The sequence below is a fragment of the Carassius gibelio genome, chromosome A18 (assembly GCF_023724105.1).
Source record: "Carassius gibelio isolate Cgi1373 ecotype wild population from Czech Republic chromosome A18, carGib1.2-hapl.c, whole genome shotgun sequence".
In the NCBI taxonomy this organism is placed as follows: Eukaryota; Metazoa; Chordata; class Actinopteri; order Cypriniformes; family Cyprinidae; genus Carassius; species Carassius gibelio.
Window position 1 is genome coordinate 9,438,260 of NC_068388.1, and position 15,909 is coordinate 9,454,168.

At 38.3% G+C, this 15,909-nt stretch overlaps 1 protein-coding gene across 4 annotated transcripts in view; it reads right to left on the reverse strand.

The window, feature by feature from the left end:
* The window catches only part of LOC127934297 (multiple epidermal growth factor-like domains protein 11), a 101,196-nt gene that overhangs the window by 3,254 nt on the left and 82,033 nt on the right, over positions 1–15,909 (reverse strand). For 2 of the 4 annotated variants that reach the window (XM_052531579.1, XM_052531578.1), the window contains 10 exons: positions 12,327–12,473; positions 10,312–10,446; positions 6,546–6,674; positions 5,815–5,943; positions 4,960–5,088; positions 4,578–4,706; positions 2,989–3,222; positions 2,402–2,520; positions 1,689–1,743; positions 84–143 (listed from right to left, as the gene is read on the reverse strand). In XM_052531579.1, coding sequence (XP_052387539.1) covers positions 84–143; positions 1,689–1,743; positions 2,402–2,520; positions 2,989–3,222; positions 4,578–4,706; positions 4,960–5,088; positions 5,815–5,943; positions 6,546–6,674; positions 10,312–10,446; positions 12,327–12,473 — 1,266 coding nt within the window. The remainder of the gene's footprint in view (positions 1–83; positions 144–1,688; positions 1,744–2,401; positions 2,521–2,988; positions 3,223–4,577; positions 4,707–4,959; positions 5,089–5,814; positions 5,944–6,545; positions 6,675–10,311; positions 10,447–12,326; positions 12,474–15,909) is intronic. The other 2 variants (XM_052531580.1, XM_052531581.1) reach the window with 2 other exon arrangements.

Consider the following 15,909-nt stretch of genomic DNA (forward strand, 5'->3'; position numbering starts at 1 on the left):
TGGAAAAGGAAGAGGAAGAGGAAGAGGAGTGTATAGTTTGGTATATTCTTATTACAAGAGCAAATGTCCATCATAATTATTACCTTTGGCCATTCGAGTGGTTTTGTTGTCCCTCAGTGTAAGTGTACCTCCTCTTGATACTCCTAATGAGGCACGTGAACACACATTCTGAGTAATTCATGATTCAACAACAGTATAAATAACCAATGATAGAAATCACTTATGGGAAATCTCCATAGAAACGTCATTATAATGATGTATTGATCATATAGCTAGCATGTTGTAAAATATTATACTATATGCAGTATATAGTCTCTCGATAAATGTAATTTTAATATATATATATTTATCAATATACTGATAGTAAATTTTCAAGAACAAATGCCAACATTTCCTCATGTTGTCTCCAACTAAAATTAGAGTCTACTATAAACAACTCTGTGGACGACACTTTACTGGTATCGAATGGATGGATTTTTAGGCTTAATGGTTAATCTAAAGCACCAACAAAATTATCACTAACAAAAAACACAGATAGAAAGGCAGGTAAGCAAGGTAAAAAGAACAACACAGGAAGGCCTGCACATATACATATAAAAGCAAAGTCAGTTTCTTAGGCAATACCCAACTTTAACACTAATGAGTATTCTGAGTTAACCTTTAACCAAATCACGTCTCTAAATCACGTTTCTCAGCTGACTAGCCAGAGATACTGACATGCCTTTAGGGTGACGTCAAGATCTATAAATGAAAATGCTTAAACAGAACACCCACCCCACACTGATAAAGCCAGTGTGATATTAATTTGGATTGTCTCTGTGAATAGTCTCCATGGTGGCATGACAGCTGTAGAGTTACAGTGTTCAGCTGGGGGTTTCCTCGATACAAATGTTATGTAGTTTAGTCTGTTAAAGAACAGGACAGTTTGTACTTTCACTTGTTTCAACTTGATGGTTCTCTTTCACACATTTAACACAGATTCCTATAGTGAAGGATTCACCAAGAAGACAATGTCTTTGTAATCTTCATCAGAATGTAACAACGTCTGGCCCAGGCTTTAAAATAACTTTCCATTTATAAACAGGTTGTCATCTACAAGTTAACATACAACAATGCAATCAGAAATCAGGAAAACTTCCTATAAAAAGATGAAATCACTGTCCCACTTTGAACTTGTGGCCACTGGCCCTATTTCACTTCCTCTATTGGCTTGCAACAGAACATGATTAAAACACCCACCCTCCAACCAGAGTCTCAGAGGCCTTGTATGCTCTGCTGAAGCCTTATCAGCAGACCTGCAGGTAGACATAATGGGGTGAGGTGGCTTGGGGTGGGAAGCCAGAGAGGTAATGGACTCTCTCCCCACTAGTCTGAGTGACCTTGGATAATACAGGCATAGTGCCACCTAAAGTACGGGCTTATTAGAAACGCAGCAGTCTTGCTCCGGTGCCAGAAGCACCGTCTGGTGTTCGTCGAAACCCCCAGGAATGAGTAAGTAGTTTAATTCTCTGGTGATTCAATGAAAAACAAATGTCCTATTTGTTCAGCGGAATAGGTTGAGCAGAGAAAAGAATGATATATCTCATCCATTTCAAATCGCATGAGTACTTTTCAGGCATTGTCTGACTGGAACAGATAGAAGATGGTTTAAATAGGGGTGAGATAAGATATTAAGTGAGGACACTGACCCAGGTCATTGAGATTGCAGTATGCTCTCCATTCTGAACTGTTCCTGTCTCCTTTCTAAAAGGGAAAAAAGACATCAAAGAGTGTAAAAGATCATTGCCCTGATAATCTTGATGAAACAGTGTAAGGGATTCTTGACCTTTTTTGGTCCACGATCCATTTTTTTATGTTCTAAAGTTCTTGCAATGTCACACTCCAATTGAATCAAGTCCGAATTAAGCTATAAAATCTATCTCACAAGCATAATTACCTAACTAGAAAATACTTTTTTAAAGAACAACATATTTTATAAGTCAATTTTACTGTTATTGACACTGTCGTAACTATAACACATTGTTTGGTCAGCCTTTACTGGTACTAATCCTGTCTAATGTACACATACTGTTTGAAAATTTGTGTTCAGTAAGAATTTTTTATGTTTTTGAAAGTCTTTTATGCTCACCAAGGTTGCATTAATAAAAAAAACAGCAACAATAATATTGTGAAATATTATAATTTTAAATAGCTGTTTTCTATTTTAATATATTTAAAAATGACCATGTGAAACTGAATTTAATGCATCCCTGTTAAAAAAGCAATTAATTAATTAAAAAAGGGGCCATGTCGTAGCATGTTTTTATGTAATATTCCATAGCATAAGCATGGTCTGTTGAACCATCATGCAGTAGGATGCGAACTTTTGCTGTAATCAAATGTGTCTACATTATGTCCTCACCTTAAGAGCGAGAGTACCATTCAGGTTGTCTGTGGTGGAGGATGAGATGTTGCACTGTGCCACAGTGTGGTAGCTGGGATTGGAGAAGCACTGGCCACCGCTGCTGCTCTGAGATGTTTCTAAGGGAGAGAACAAGAGAGAAGTGTTAAAAAGTTCTACAAACCACAGTGTAAAAGTTTATGAAACTCCTGTCTGATAATGCATGGCATCCTGTTCCTGCAATAACAGAGTAGAAGAGGGCAGTTTAATGGACCGAAATTCATGATACTTAATGGAATTGGTCAAGCAATTTATAGCCACATCATCAAAACTAGCCCATGCAGCTGGCATAAAAAATGACCATGAATATGCGTATTTTCACATAATTAAAATATTAATTGAACACTTAAGTGAAGGTTATCAGTTTATGAAAGGGTGGTAGCACTGTGATAACCATAATATAGTGCTAAAACTGTTGCTTTTACTGAACGGACTAAAATGTCGCTACACACCATTCAAAATACTTGTAAAAACATTCATGGAGAATCTGAATTTGTTGATAACAGCTTATTCAATGTTTGCTGATTAGTCTCAAAGGAGGTTCTCACCAGAGAGGGAGTAGTCAGTGTTGTTGACACGCAGGGCTGGGGTGTATGAGACACTGGGCATTTCCTGGCCTTTTTCTCTCTGTCTCTGCCTGAACCAAATAAACAAGCTGAGCATGGCCATGATGATCAGCAGCAGGAAGATGATGCCCATGACAGCACCTGCGGACTGGCGCTCTGAACCCAGAGAAGGACTGATCTTAGTGTAGGGGTTCAGCTCCTCCATCACTAGAGCCGCTGAGACACAGAATATGATTATACTGAAATCAACGTGGAGTACATCAGGCAACTTAATTCACAAAAGTACAGATACAATAGAACTCTTATGAATGCTAATCTCTTGTTGCATGTATGATAACAGAAACAAAAACTCCACAATAATCAAGACTTATGAAGAAAATGTAAGTGGCACATCATGTAGTAGCCTGGGTGGTTGCCAGGGCATTACTATGCAGTTTCTAAGGGTCTGAGTAGTTCATAATGTGTAGCTATGGAGTTCCTCGAGTCTTCTATGTGGTTGCCAAGGGTCTAAGTGGTTGTTAATGTGAATTCTATGTGCTACTATTTGGTTGCTAAGGGTCTGACTGGTTGTTACCATGTTGCCATGTAGTTGCTAAGGGTCTGAGTGTTTGTTAGTGTGTTGGTAAGGATTTGAGCGGTTGTCAGTGTGCTGCTAAGGGTCTAAGCAGTTGTTAGTGTGCTACTACAGTATTTGGGTTGCTAAGGGTGTGAGTGGTTGTTAGCGAGCTGCTATTTAGGTGCTATAAGTTGTTAAGAGTCTGATTGGCTGTTAGTGTGTTGCTATTTGGTTGCTTAGAGTCTGAGTGCTTTTTAATGTGCTGCTATATAGTTGCCAAGCGTTTATAAGGTTGTTAAATGTGTTGCTTTGTAGTTGCTAAGGGTCTGAACAGTTATTAATGTATTGCTTTGTAGTTGCTATGGTTCCATATGGCTGTTAATGTGTTCCTTTGTAGTTGCAAAGGTTCTGAGCAGTTGTTTGGGTGTTGGTATTTAGTTGCTAGGGGTTGCTACGAGTCTGAGTGGTTGTTAGTGTGCCGTTTTTGGTTGCTAAGAGTCTGAGTAATTGTTAGTGTGCTGCTATTTGGTTGCTAAGAGTCTGAGTGATTGTTAGTGTGCTGCTTTTTGGTTGCTAAGAGTCTGAGTGATTGTTAGTGTGCTGCTTTTTGGTTGCTAAGAGTCTGAGTGATTGTTAGTGTGCTGCTTTTTGGTTGCCAAGAGTCTGAGTGATTGTTAGTGTGCTGCTATTTGGTTGCTAAGAGTCTGAGTTATTGTTAGTGTGCTGCTATTTGGTTGCCAAGTGTCTGAGTGATTGTTAGTGTGCTGCTTTTTGGTTGCTAAGAGTCTGAGTGATTGTTAGTGTGCTGCTATTTGGTTGCTAAGAGTCTGAGTGGTTGTTAGTGAGCTGTTATTTGGTTCCTAAGAGTCTAGGTGGTTGTTAATGTGCTGCTATATAGTTGCCGAGGGTCTATAAGGTTGTTAAATGTGTTGCTTTGTAGTTGCTAAGGCTATGGGATTTTTCCATAGTTTTTTTCACACCAGATGAAAAAGGACATAAAGAAAGAGAGTGTTACCCTGGTCACAGCGGATTCCTTTGTATCCTGGGCTGCAGTAGCACGTTCCGGTCACGTAGTCGCAGGTGGCATTGTTCATACATTCACACAGCTGCTGACAGCCATAGCCAAATGTCCCAGGAGGACACTCTGTATAAAAACACATACACATACACAATTAACCAAACATTCTAGATCCACACCATGTAAAACAAACACTTAAACACTCATTATGATCGACTGCCTGGGATGGTGGATGGGGAACACAGTCACAGACACAGATCATCAGTCACCACCACCACCATCATCATCATCATGATCAGGGCTGCTAAACGTCCCTTTCAAATTGACATTCTCACAACCCCCTAACACAAGAACACATTAAAGAGGCTACAACACTCACTCTGTTCACAGTTGGTCCCAATAAAGCCAGTCCGACAGGCACACTGGCCAGTGATATGATCACAGTCAGCTCCATTTTGACAGTGGCACACCTCTGCACAGTCTCGCCCATAAAACCCTGAGGGACAGCCTGAAGGAAAGAGATATTCTGCTGCATAACATTAACCTACAACACACAGTTGCTGTACGCTGATGACCCCAGGAACAGGAAACCCAGAGTGAAAGAGAGGCCGCAACATTCGAATTCAACAAATGACTAGAATTTCTTGTAACATCTACCTATTGAACTATATTAGAATGGCGTTGTTGCCCCTTCACGACAGCCTTGTACACTAAAAGCAAATCATAGACAAACACATACACAGTATCTAAAATTCACAAACACGCAAAGACAGTCTGGTCACTAAAGATAACAAGCCTACTGGAGCAAACATTGCACCAAAACACAAACTGATTTCATCACTCATCAAGGAAGAGTTTATATCACTGCCAATATAAAAAAAAAGTTTCAAACAGAGTGGCAGCAGAGGAGGGATCAAGAAATGATTGACGTAATGAATGAAAGATGGATTCAGATTTTTTGCAGGCGTGATGCTGATGGCTTTTGATTTCAGCATTGTGCAAGGTCATATGATGAGTTAAATGACATGAAAAAAACGTGCATTTATTAATAAGGACCACAACACATCACAACTCCCTGGTGCAGTTCTGAAAAACTGCCAACAGATGTCACTGTGTCACTTTACTGTTATTATGTGTGTGTGGATGAGAGTGTTTGCATGTGTATAATAGAGGCTTGTTTGTACATTTAATAACTGTGAATGTGTGTGTGTATTTGTGTGTGAGAGAGACTCACGCTGTGTGCAGTAGAGGCCGGTCCAGCCCAGGCTGCACCTGCACTCTCCGTCGTAGGCACTACATTGGGCTCCATTGTGACAGTTACATGAGTTCAAGCAGTCAGGTCCCCACTGGCCTATGGGACAAACTGCGGAGCCAGAGACACCGTCAAATGAAGACTAACACACATGTGTATTGTGTTTTAATATAAAACACGCATCTAAACGGACATTTACAGGCCCCTGATTGACATAACATGTACACAAAATGTTGAATTTGATGTAAAATTAGCATGTTTTGCAAATGAAATGTGGTACAGCCAAAATAAAGAGGAAATCACATTGAAATGAGGGCCATAGCTACAGTATAAATGTTTTAATTCAGTCAAATTTAAGCCGAAAATGTCACTGTTAGGAATTAATAATTAGATTAACAGCGTGAGAGCGGAGGGGGACGTGAATGTCTGGGACATTGTTACTCTCATCTCTATTTCACATTGTCTCTCTCTTGTGCGGTGTAAATTACTGAGAGTATGCTATCAAGTAATTTGTCAAAGAAATTTTTGGTCTCCCATCAGCTAAAGAAAAATGGACATGGTCATGATTTACACGGCACTATGACATGAGATGTCCATGAAAGAAATGGGGTGAAAATGGATGGGAAAGAGTAGTAGGATAAAACACTAAGAGTGGGAAAAATAAAAGAAGGAGAAATTGAAAACGTAGACAAAGAGGACAAATTGGTTCATACTCTGCGAACAGTCGTCTCCTGTCCAACCTGGGAAACATTGGCAAGAGCCATCAATGGGGTTGCAGGTGCCATTGTTAGTGCACACGCAGATCTCAGCACAGGCTTTCCCATATTTGCCACTGGGACACACTGACGGGACAAAAACAGACATAACACAGACACAAAGCACAGCATTTAATCCTGTGAGTCATTATTTGAATGGTAATCACAGCATATGTGTAGGATGCGAACAATGAATTTACTTCTAACACTGATCTTACTTCACTGTAAAGTTATTGTGTTTTTAATTAAATATCCTTCTGAAATAGCTTTGGCTTTCAGTGAAATGAAGGTGAAGTGTGTCAGCATTGGCACTAAACAATACAGTGCAAACAGTAATAATGTAAATTATTGTTGCAACTTGAACTGTTTTCTATTTAATTTAATATTTTTTTAAATACATTTCACATATTTGATATATTTCATAAATGTATACCTGTGAAAAGCAACAAAGCTTGATTTTCAACAGTCATTGCCCCAGTCTTTACACGATCCTTCAGAAATCATTTGCAGATTCTGGTGTTTAAGGAACATTTCTTATTATCAACAGTGTCACCAACATTTCTTTCAGGATTTTTTTGATTGAAGAAAAAGTTTGAAAGAACACTATTTATAAAAAAACCTAAAACTTTCGTAAAATTATAAATGACTTTACTGTCACTGAATGCGTCCTTGCTGAATATCAAAGTATTGATGTCTTTCAAAAAAAATAAATAAAAAAAATCTTACTGACCACAGACTTTTGAACTGTTGATGCAGTGATGGTAGATAATATTTCTGACTTAAATAATTTTGATATAACCATATGAAGCAATTTTAGGTTAATGTAATAATGTAATTATAGTTTCTGAACTTTATTGTAACATCTTGCAATTCACCTTTAAAATTTTTTATAGATCATAATGTGTGACAGTAAGTTCTCTGATAGTTCTGCAGGAGTAGTAACTGATAATAAACCAGTGTGCCACTTGCAGGAGTGATTTTAAGTCAAAGCTGAATCCCCCTTCAAACGTGCTTCTGTCACACTGTCCAATTATCCATCTTTTCCAGCTTCGCTCGGCACCGTCAAGAATAGGGTCGACTGATGTACTACGAAATTAAAAATAGACCTTGTGTACATTTTTAATAAAATTAATATTTCACCATGCTCTGACACTTGCCTCATTTAGAAATTTGGGTTTAGTTTAAAGCCTATCATGTTTTCCACCCCTCTCTCTTCTAGTTTCGGTGAGTTCACAGCAAGGTACATAAAATGACATGCTTCCCCATTATCACCCTTGTGGAAGACAACATAAATGTCTTCAGCTTCTCATGAGAGTTGAAACACATGCCATACAACAGAGTCAGATGTTCCAATCAGATGGTTCGTCCATTGAGGAGAAGCTGAAGCTAAATCTTTGTGGCACTGCATTTTTATAATTATATTTCCACACTCTTCTCATTTTGTGGAAACTCTTTGAACTAACTCAAATCTTCCTCTTATTAGCTAGTGGCCTCCTCATGTCACGGGCTCTGTTTCATTCCAGCTGTGACTAGCTGAAGTTCATTAGCTCGATCTGAGATGGGTGAACGCGGGCTCAAGACATCGGAGGATGCCAACATAGACCGAACTACAAAAAAGTAGGTATGTGGGCTAGCCACGATCCCCTCGAGGCCTGCCTTTCTTCCAGTAATTATGATCTGGACAAATTAAAACAAGCCTTTTCTCGAACCTTCTCCTAACATATTAAATATTTATTCACGCGACAGCTCTGAAAGCAATGAAAGTGAATTCTATATATTCGTGCTGCCGTTCCTTAATTCATGAAAAGACTGGTTAATTATTATGAGATGGTCTATCTATATTTCATCTGGACCTCTCAGTTGGGTGCTGTGGAGTGGAAAGTGGGTGTTAGGGTTTATTAGTTTGAGTTGAAAATCTGCCTCATTGACCTGAAACTTATAACAGCTAACATGGAGTCAATATTGACAGTGCTCCTTTTGGGCATTGAGGAGCTTCATTTGAATAACTTTAAAAAAGTGAAAAACACAGTAGAGAAGCAATCCCTTAAAAAAAAAAAAGTATATCAGGGATGCAGGGTTTATTCTGGTCAAAACCTGCTTTTAGAAAGTCATAACTATGACACTTTCATTGCATATTTCTTCATTAACAGCCATTCGAAAGTTGCCATGCTTTCTGACGAAATAAATTAGTTTTTCAAGCAACATATATGTCATTATATTACAGTAGATGTTTTGCCATCAGCCAAAGATTGCAGATTTCAAACTGCGCACTTCTCAGGGAGGGGGTTATCCATAAGCAGCATAGCTGAATGGGAATGATGAATGGGAATGTTAACAGATAGCGCTCTCCTGGTATTATAGACCCCCTAGACGTAAATCTTGAAGCATGAAGTATATTAGTGGAAATTAACAAATTATTGTCTCTGGTTTTCCACAGGAGGCTCAACAAAAATGGAAAGCGGTGATATCGACCTGACTCTTCAGTGTTTGTCTCGCTTGGAAGAATGAGCTCAGCAATATTCAGATTTCCTCTGAAGGTTATTTGTCAGAGTGTCAGTAATAATGCCAATTATTTCAGTGCGACAGGGCCGCAGAGTCAGCGTGGCGTTCTGCGGATGGGCATGTTGCCAGGAGAGCACGCACACACACACACAGAATTACATGCCATGCGGGTCGAGTACAGCTCATTTTAGTGACGAGTAGGTTGAGAGGGATAAACTGCTATTTATGTGCATGAGTTATGTATATAATCTCCAACTGAACCGCAATATCATTATTACATAACGAATCAAAATAGATGTCAATAATAAATGGCAGTGTCTATCTATTTATGCCTCCTAAAGAGTGCACAATCCAGCCGCATAATTTCATAATTTTCATCTACATAACAATTGACTCTAGTTCACTCTGGTGCATCAGGAGGGGAAGTAGCAATTAGAAGGAAAGACCTTTAATGTCATCACAGTTTGTGTGAATTGCTTCCAGTCTTAGTGTTACCTGCTTCTATGGGTTTTTAGAATGTGAGGGTAATGCTAGAATGTTTTAATTAATGCTAAATATTGAAAAATGAAAAATTATAAATATAATGTTTTCAGTTTAGAAATTTCAGTAAAAAAATATTATTATTATAAAAAAAGTTAAATATTACACAGCTAAAATGAAACGCCTCAACAGCTATTATTTATTATCACACTGTTGCTGCAAAACAATAACTAGTTTGTAGTTTTGTTGTTTGTAGACTTTTTACTGCTGCTTCCAAGACTACTACTATAAGTCTCGACAAAACTTGTGTTAATCTATGTCAGCCAGTTAGACAAAATTTAAACGAGCAGAATTTGCAACAACATTGTTCAACACAACAAAAGTTTTCAAGGCATTATAATTATGACAGCAACATTTCCATCAGCTGGCCCGAAACATTTTCACACGGGCCCCTGAGAGTTGTGCAAAAAGCAAAAAAGTTCACCAGAACTGCAAATTGTGGGTTACCAACAAGAATGTGTCAACAGTTTGGCAAAAACTGCGTATTTCTGGCACATTATCATGAGAAATGGATGCCTTAGTGAATTGATTCAGCCATAGTGTGTTTCCATTTGAAAAATACTGTAATTATAGTAAAGGTACTTGGACAGTGATGTGACCATACTTCTCTCGTCTCTCTCTCCAAGCAGAACTAGCCTCCAAGGATCTGTGGGGTAGAAAGCGGAGAAACAGAACTACTTGCCTTGGTTGCAAAGTGAGCCGAAGAAGCCGGCCAGGCACTCGCAGTGACCCGTGACATGGTGGCACGGCCCTGTGCTGTGCACACACCGTGGGCATGACTGGCTGCAGCGGTGCCCATAGAAACCAGGAGGGCAAACTGTCCCGGGGCAAAGGTCACCAAGGAGAGAAGAAGAACAAAACAGAAAGTACAACAGAAATATGGAAGGAAAAAATAAAGTGGGAAAGCAAGGAATGACAAATTAGAGTTAAGACAATTAATAAATGGAAAATATTAATACAAATCTGTATTATTCCATAGAATGATTTAGAAAACATACAGGCAACTATGGTTATAAAATGTTTGTACAAAGCAGTTCACACATTCATGCATAACATTTAGAAACATCAATATTTTTGTCCTGTTATTCAGTAAAATGAAATCTTAAAATATTTTTAATTAATTACTATAAACTTTTATTCAGAAAGGAGGCATTCAACTTATAATAAGTGACAGTAGTTTATAATGTTACAAAATATTTATTTTTTCAAATTCAGCTTTTTTTTATCATGGGAATAAGTTTAATTTTTAAATATATTAAAATAGAAAACTGTTATTTTAAATTCTAATACAGCCTTTATGAGCCGTCTTTCAAAAACATTAGGAAATCTTTCCGACTCCAACGTTTTGAATGCCAATGAATATAAAAATACTTTAACACTTTAACAGTTCTGAACCCATTACAGTAATGGAACAATCTATGGCCACTTGAGGTTTGAAACATTCTTCCAGAAACTAGCATTTAACTAACCCTATAAACCACGGAGCCACTGTCACCTGTTCAACTAATATAGGCAGAAATAATGAGGGGGTTTTGTCATCTTCATGGTCAGGCTCATTGTTTCACAGTGCATGAGAGCCCAGTGTGTCTCTGTCACTCAGCTCTGTCTGAGACAGGAGATTCTGTGGGTCATTTTTCTTCATTAAAGACTTAATTCGCTTTAATTGCTGTAGCTTTGTGTAATGCAGGAGAGTAGCGTGTGCTGACCTTTCCACCATGGGTGGTGGGCCTTTGTAATTAAGATAATTGTACAACAACGAACAGTGTGGTGAAGATTAATCACATTCCCTTTCCTTTCCTCTCTCGCTGTCGCTTCTCTTTGAACACACGTCTGCACACATGTCTCCTTATCGGGTGAATCTCATGACACATGTCCGGAACATATTTTAAGCGAAAAAAGATGAATAAATAATTATATTTTGCTTAAAGAAATCGTGACACCCAAAATTCTCTACACTTTAATGCTCAAAATCCCATTTCTCATTACTGTAAAGTGAAAACAAAAGAAAAATAATACATCATTTCAATTGTATTTAGCTATTTAGAAGTATTTACACTGTGCATTGAGTACATACTGTACTGCCTTTATAATAATACAGTAAAACAGTTATACAGTTATAGTAATACAGTTAAACTTAACACTAAAATAAAAATGATGGTTGACAGGTGTTAATGTAGAGTCACTCTTTTAGATCGACTAACTGTAATACTATATAAGATTTCCATTAAAACTAAAAGCATAAATCCATGCTATGTGTTGCAGGTTTCAGAGCAAAGCATAAAACTGTGACATTTCATTTATTGACATGCTAAAATCGACAGCGCATATACTTGCCGGCAACCCACCAAAAAGAAAAGAAAAAAGCTTGCTGACTATAGCTTTGAAAAAATAAAACGTAGGCTATTTTTTATTTAATACTCACATTTTATTTTAAATTATAATATTATTATCAAACTTTATTTTGTTTATTATTTATTTAAACAACTAAATAAAGTGCAATAATACTATTATTTCTGTTATTTTGTATTATTCTTATTATGTAACAGTCATGACCCACCCCCCCTCTCATTCCCACCAGCTGTTTATCATCTTGGTTGAAGTGTGTTCAAATAAACCACTTATGTGACAGGCATTGAGAAGGTGACATTATGTAAAGATTGTCACAGGAAGGAGAAAGGAAGTTGACAGGAAGCATACTTCTCTTGCAGGAAGTCCCGCGGTAGCCGGGAGCGCACACGCAGGTCCCGTCTTCAGGAGAGCAGGAGCCTCCGTTCATGCATGAGCAGGTCATGGAGCAGTTAGGCCCCCAGAAGCCTTGAGGGCAGATACTGTCACAGTGAATGCCTGTTAAAAACAAATGAGGGAAGCATCACTGTATGTTCTCCATGTGCATCCATATTTACTACTATAGCAGAAAACAGAAGTGGGAAAAGATGCAGGAAAGCGAAACAAACAAAAGCAAAATAAATCAGATGCTTGCTTGGAAAAGAGAAATGTGCGGTGGGTGATGCCTGAACCTTAAGGGCATGGCTTTTATAGTAAGCTAGTATCACATTTTCTGTTGGGATAGTAGCAGAGTACCAAGCAGCCTTCTCTGAAAGCACAAGTCCTGGTTTCAAAAGCGTGGGGTGTGTGTAGGTTCATGCATCTCTTGGCCGCAGCACTGGGCCGCTCTGTGCTGTGCTCTGTATGTATTTTTGATCAGACTGGGCCTCCCTGCCAGTGCAGAGTGTTGATTAACAGGGCCAAGTCCCTCGAGTGCTTGAGCCTCCTCTCCCATTCTCTTTCAGATGGTTTGTGTGTAGACTAGGGACACTAGGGGCATGCTCAAGTACCCACACATACACAAAATATATAAGGAAGAGACCTACTATATTGTTTTAAAGTGTCTATCATATCATGTAGATCGACAGACAGATAAAAATATAGATAGAAAGATAGGGAATTTTTTAATTAATCATTTTAAATTAATCATAACTAACATTCCTCTTCCTTGTGGGCTTAACAGTAGTCTTTTCCTTGTAGTCCTAACGTTTGAATACTTTTGAGAACAAAATGTACCAACATTTTTAGTTAGTGTGCTGCGATAACAGATGCATATGAATAAGATGGCTAGATGCCTGTGTGAATATAAAAATAACCATAACAACCCATGACTTGAGTAATGAGCTGAAGTAATCTAAAAGCAAATTTGTTTTGTCAGTAACAGAGTTATTTCACTTATGAAGAAACAATTACATTTGAGAAAAATTACAGAAATCACGTCATCTTTGCCATGCACCTATGTTTTATAAACTGTTGTATTCTTTTTGTCGGAGGGATTCTCTTTGATTGGTATGAGGTCCACTCAGCTGTGATTAAAGCATATTCAAAGGCATTGGGCGAATTTGTCTGGTTTCTGCTGTACAGCAGGTGTAGTGGAAAACTAAAGATCTTAGTCCCAAGTGATAATGTTCATAAAGGGTGTGATGTTGTTGGGTGGCTGTAATTGTTAAATGAATTTTCTTAGGCCTGGTTACCCAGTGGTCAGAGATATCATGATTAGCGATCAGAAAAGTAATCTGAGGAAAATTTTTGGTGTCTGGAAATACCCAGTTTAACTTAAGTCAGGTGCGTAGAAATTTCTACCATGATAGATAGATATATTATATTAGATAGATGATTTTATATACTGTATGTGTTTGTAATATGAATCTATTGACTGAACATCAGTGTGTGAGTTTGTGTGTGTGTGTGTGTGTGTGTGTTTATGTACACACACACACACACACACACACACACACACATTCTATATATATATATATATATATTCTATACATTATGAATATGAATTTCATTTGCATATTTATCCAGGTAAGTTTAAGTGTCAAATCGCCACAGTTTTTAATCATTTTACAATGTATTTCAACAATGTCACAATTTATTTCTGCTCATGTAAGAATAGTATCTCATTAGAGGCTTAGTGAAGGTTTAACTGGCAAGAAAAAAAATACTTGGAGCTATGAAATACAGTGAACTGACCACAGTTATGCCTAAGTACACCATTTACCTTTGGAAAAACCAGTGTAATATTCATCCTCGAGTGCTTACTGCTTTTATAATACAACTTAAATAAATGATCATCTATATATTTCACACTCCATAAGCAAGATGGCATAGAAGGGAGAAATGATGTGCAAACATATTCTCACACACATCCTTTCAAGCTGCAGCTCAGGAACTTCATTTACAATTTCCTTTGACAGAGACTTTCTGAGCGAGTGGTACGACCCATTAAAATGGCATTAGTCCCAGGGTTTTGAATTAGACCGGGTCTTAACTTCAGGGACAGGCATCATACCTGTTTCACCTCTGTGGCAAAACAGACAGGTGTTCGGATGGTGAAGCAACAGCGATGTGCAGTTAAGACAAGCCCAGCCACTGTATATCAAAGCAGAGGCGAGCCTGTTTGAGCTTCTGCTGGGCTGGGCAGAAAAAAAGTCCTGCACTTCCTTTATTGTCAGCAATGAATGAGAATAGAAGAGTGCCCTGAAAGCCTAATGGTGACAAACAGAGGGGTTTTTGAGGCTGAAGAAAGAGGAGAAGTGACTGTCTGCATATGAGACTTTTCTAGAAGCAAATTGCCAGAGGGACCGGCAGCCAATTAATGAGTGAAGAGTGAACCATCATACACCATCACTTTCCATTGCACTTTACACGTTAAGTGGACACAGAAGCGCACATGCCTGCACACGTAATGCAAAGGTCTCTGCAGGACACTCTCTGTTATACCCATGATCCTTCAGTTTAGAGCCCATGGAGCACCTAATATCGCACGTCCATTTCTTTGCTTTCTCACTCACTCTCTCGGGAGCCTGTCCTCCAACAAAAAACAAGCATATAGGTCGTTTGTGCAAGCATTTATTACGACCTATATTTACATTTTAAAGTTAAGCGCACTCTAGCGGGCGTAAAAATAATGACAGTGTCGCGTTGCGTCTGTGGTCATGAATTGACGCATAACGTCATTACCAATCAAAACGCACGTTTATTTAAATGCAATGTGTGGGCGTTTTACACCGATCTCACAGTATTTCCTACATATTTTACTAAGTGGATTATTCGTTCGAATGACCACACCTAACCCCACCCCTAAACCTAACCCTCACAGAAATCATGCTAAATTATGATTTATTGAGCATATACATTTTCGTGCACATCTGTTCCCTGGGATCGAACCCATGATAGCATGATTACATATCAAGGTATAACGCAATAATCTACTAACTGAGCTACACGAAACGCAAACCAGAGGGCAAATAAAAGAGTACAAAACATTAATATGAAAACGACCTTTTGCCGTTAGGGGCGCAATTGTAGTATACGCTCTGATGGGTCGTATTTCAGGGATTTGGACAAATTACCTATACAAGCGTATTGGTTGGAGGACAGGTTGTCTCTCAGTTATTTTGTCTTTCTCTTCCTCCCACAATTAGACATGTATGCATAGTTTTATTAAAAGTGATCGTTTAATTCCCATCTCACACATCCCTCTCTTTTTCTCTTTTGATAAAACACAATCTCAGCTTGTATGTCCATGGGAATATCTTTTTGTGTGTTGTACTCCTGTGTTCTTTATTAACACTTTTCATTTTTATCACAGAAATCGTCCCACTATTGCTCTTCAAAGACAGTCCGTTTGCTTTCTTACCTTACTGAGTTCATAATTATGAACATGGGAATTATCTTATTTATTTTTGCTGCTGTTCTATTAAGCCTTCTGTATATGCCACGTGAGTTT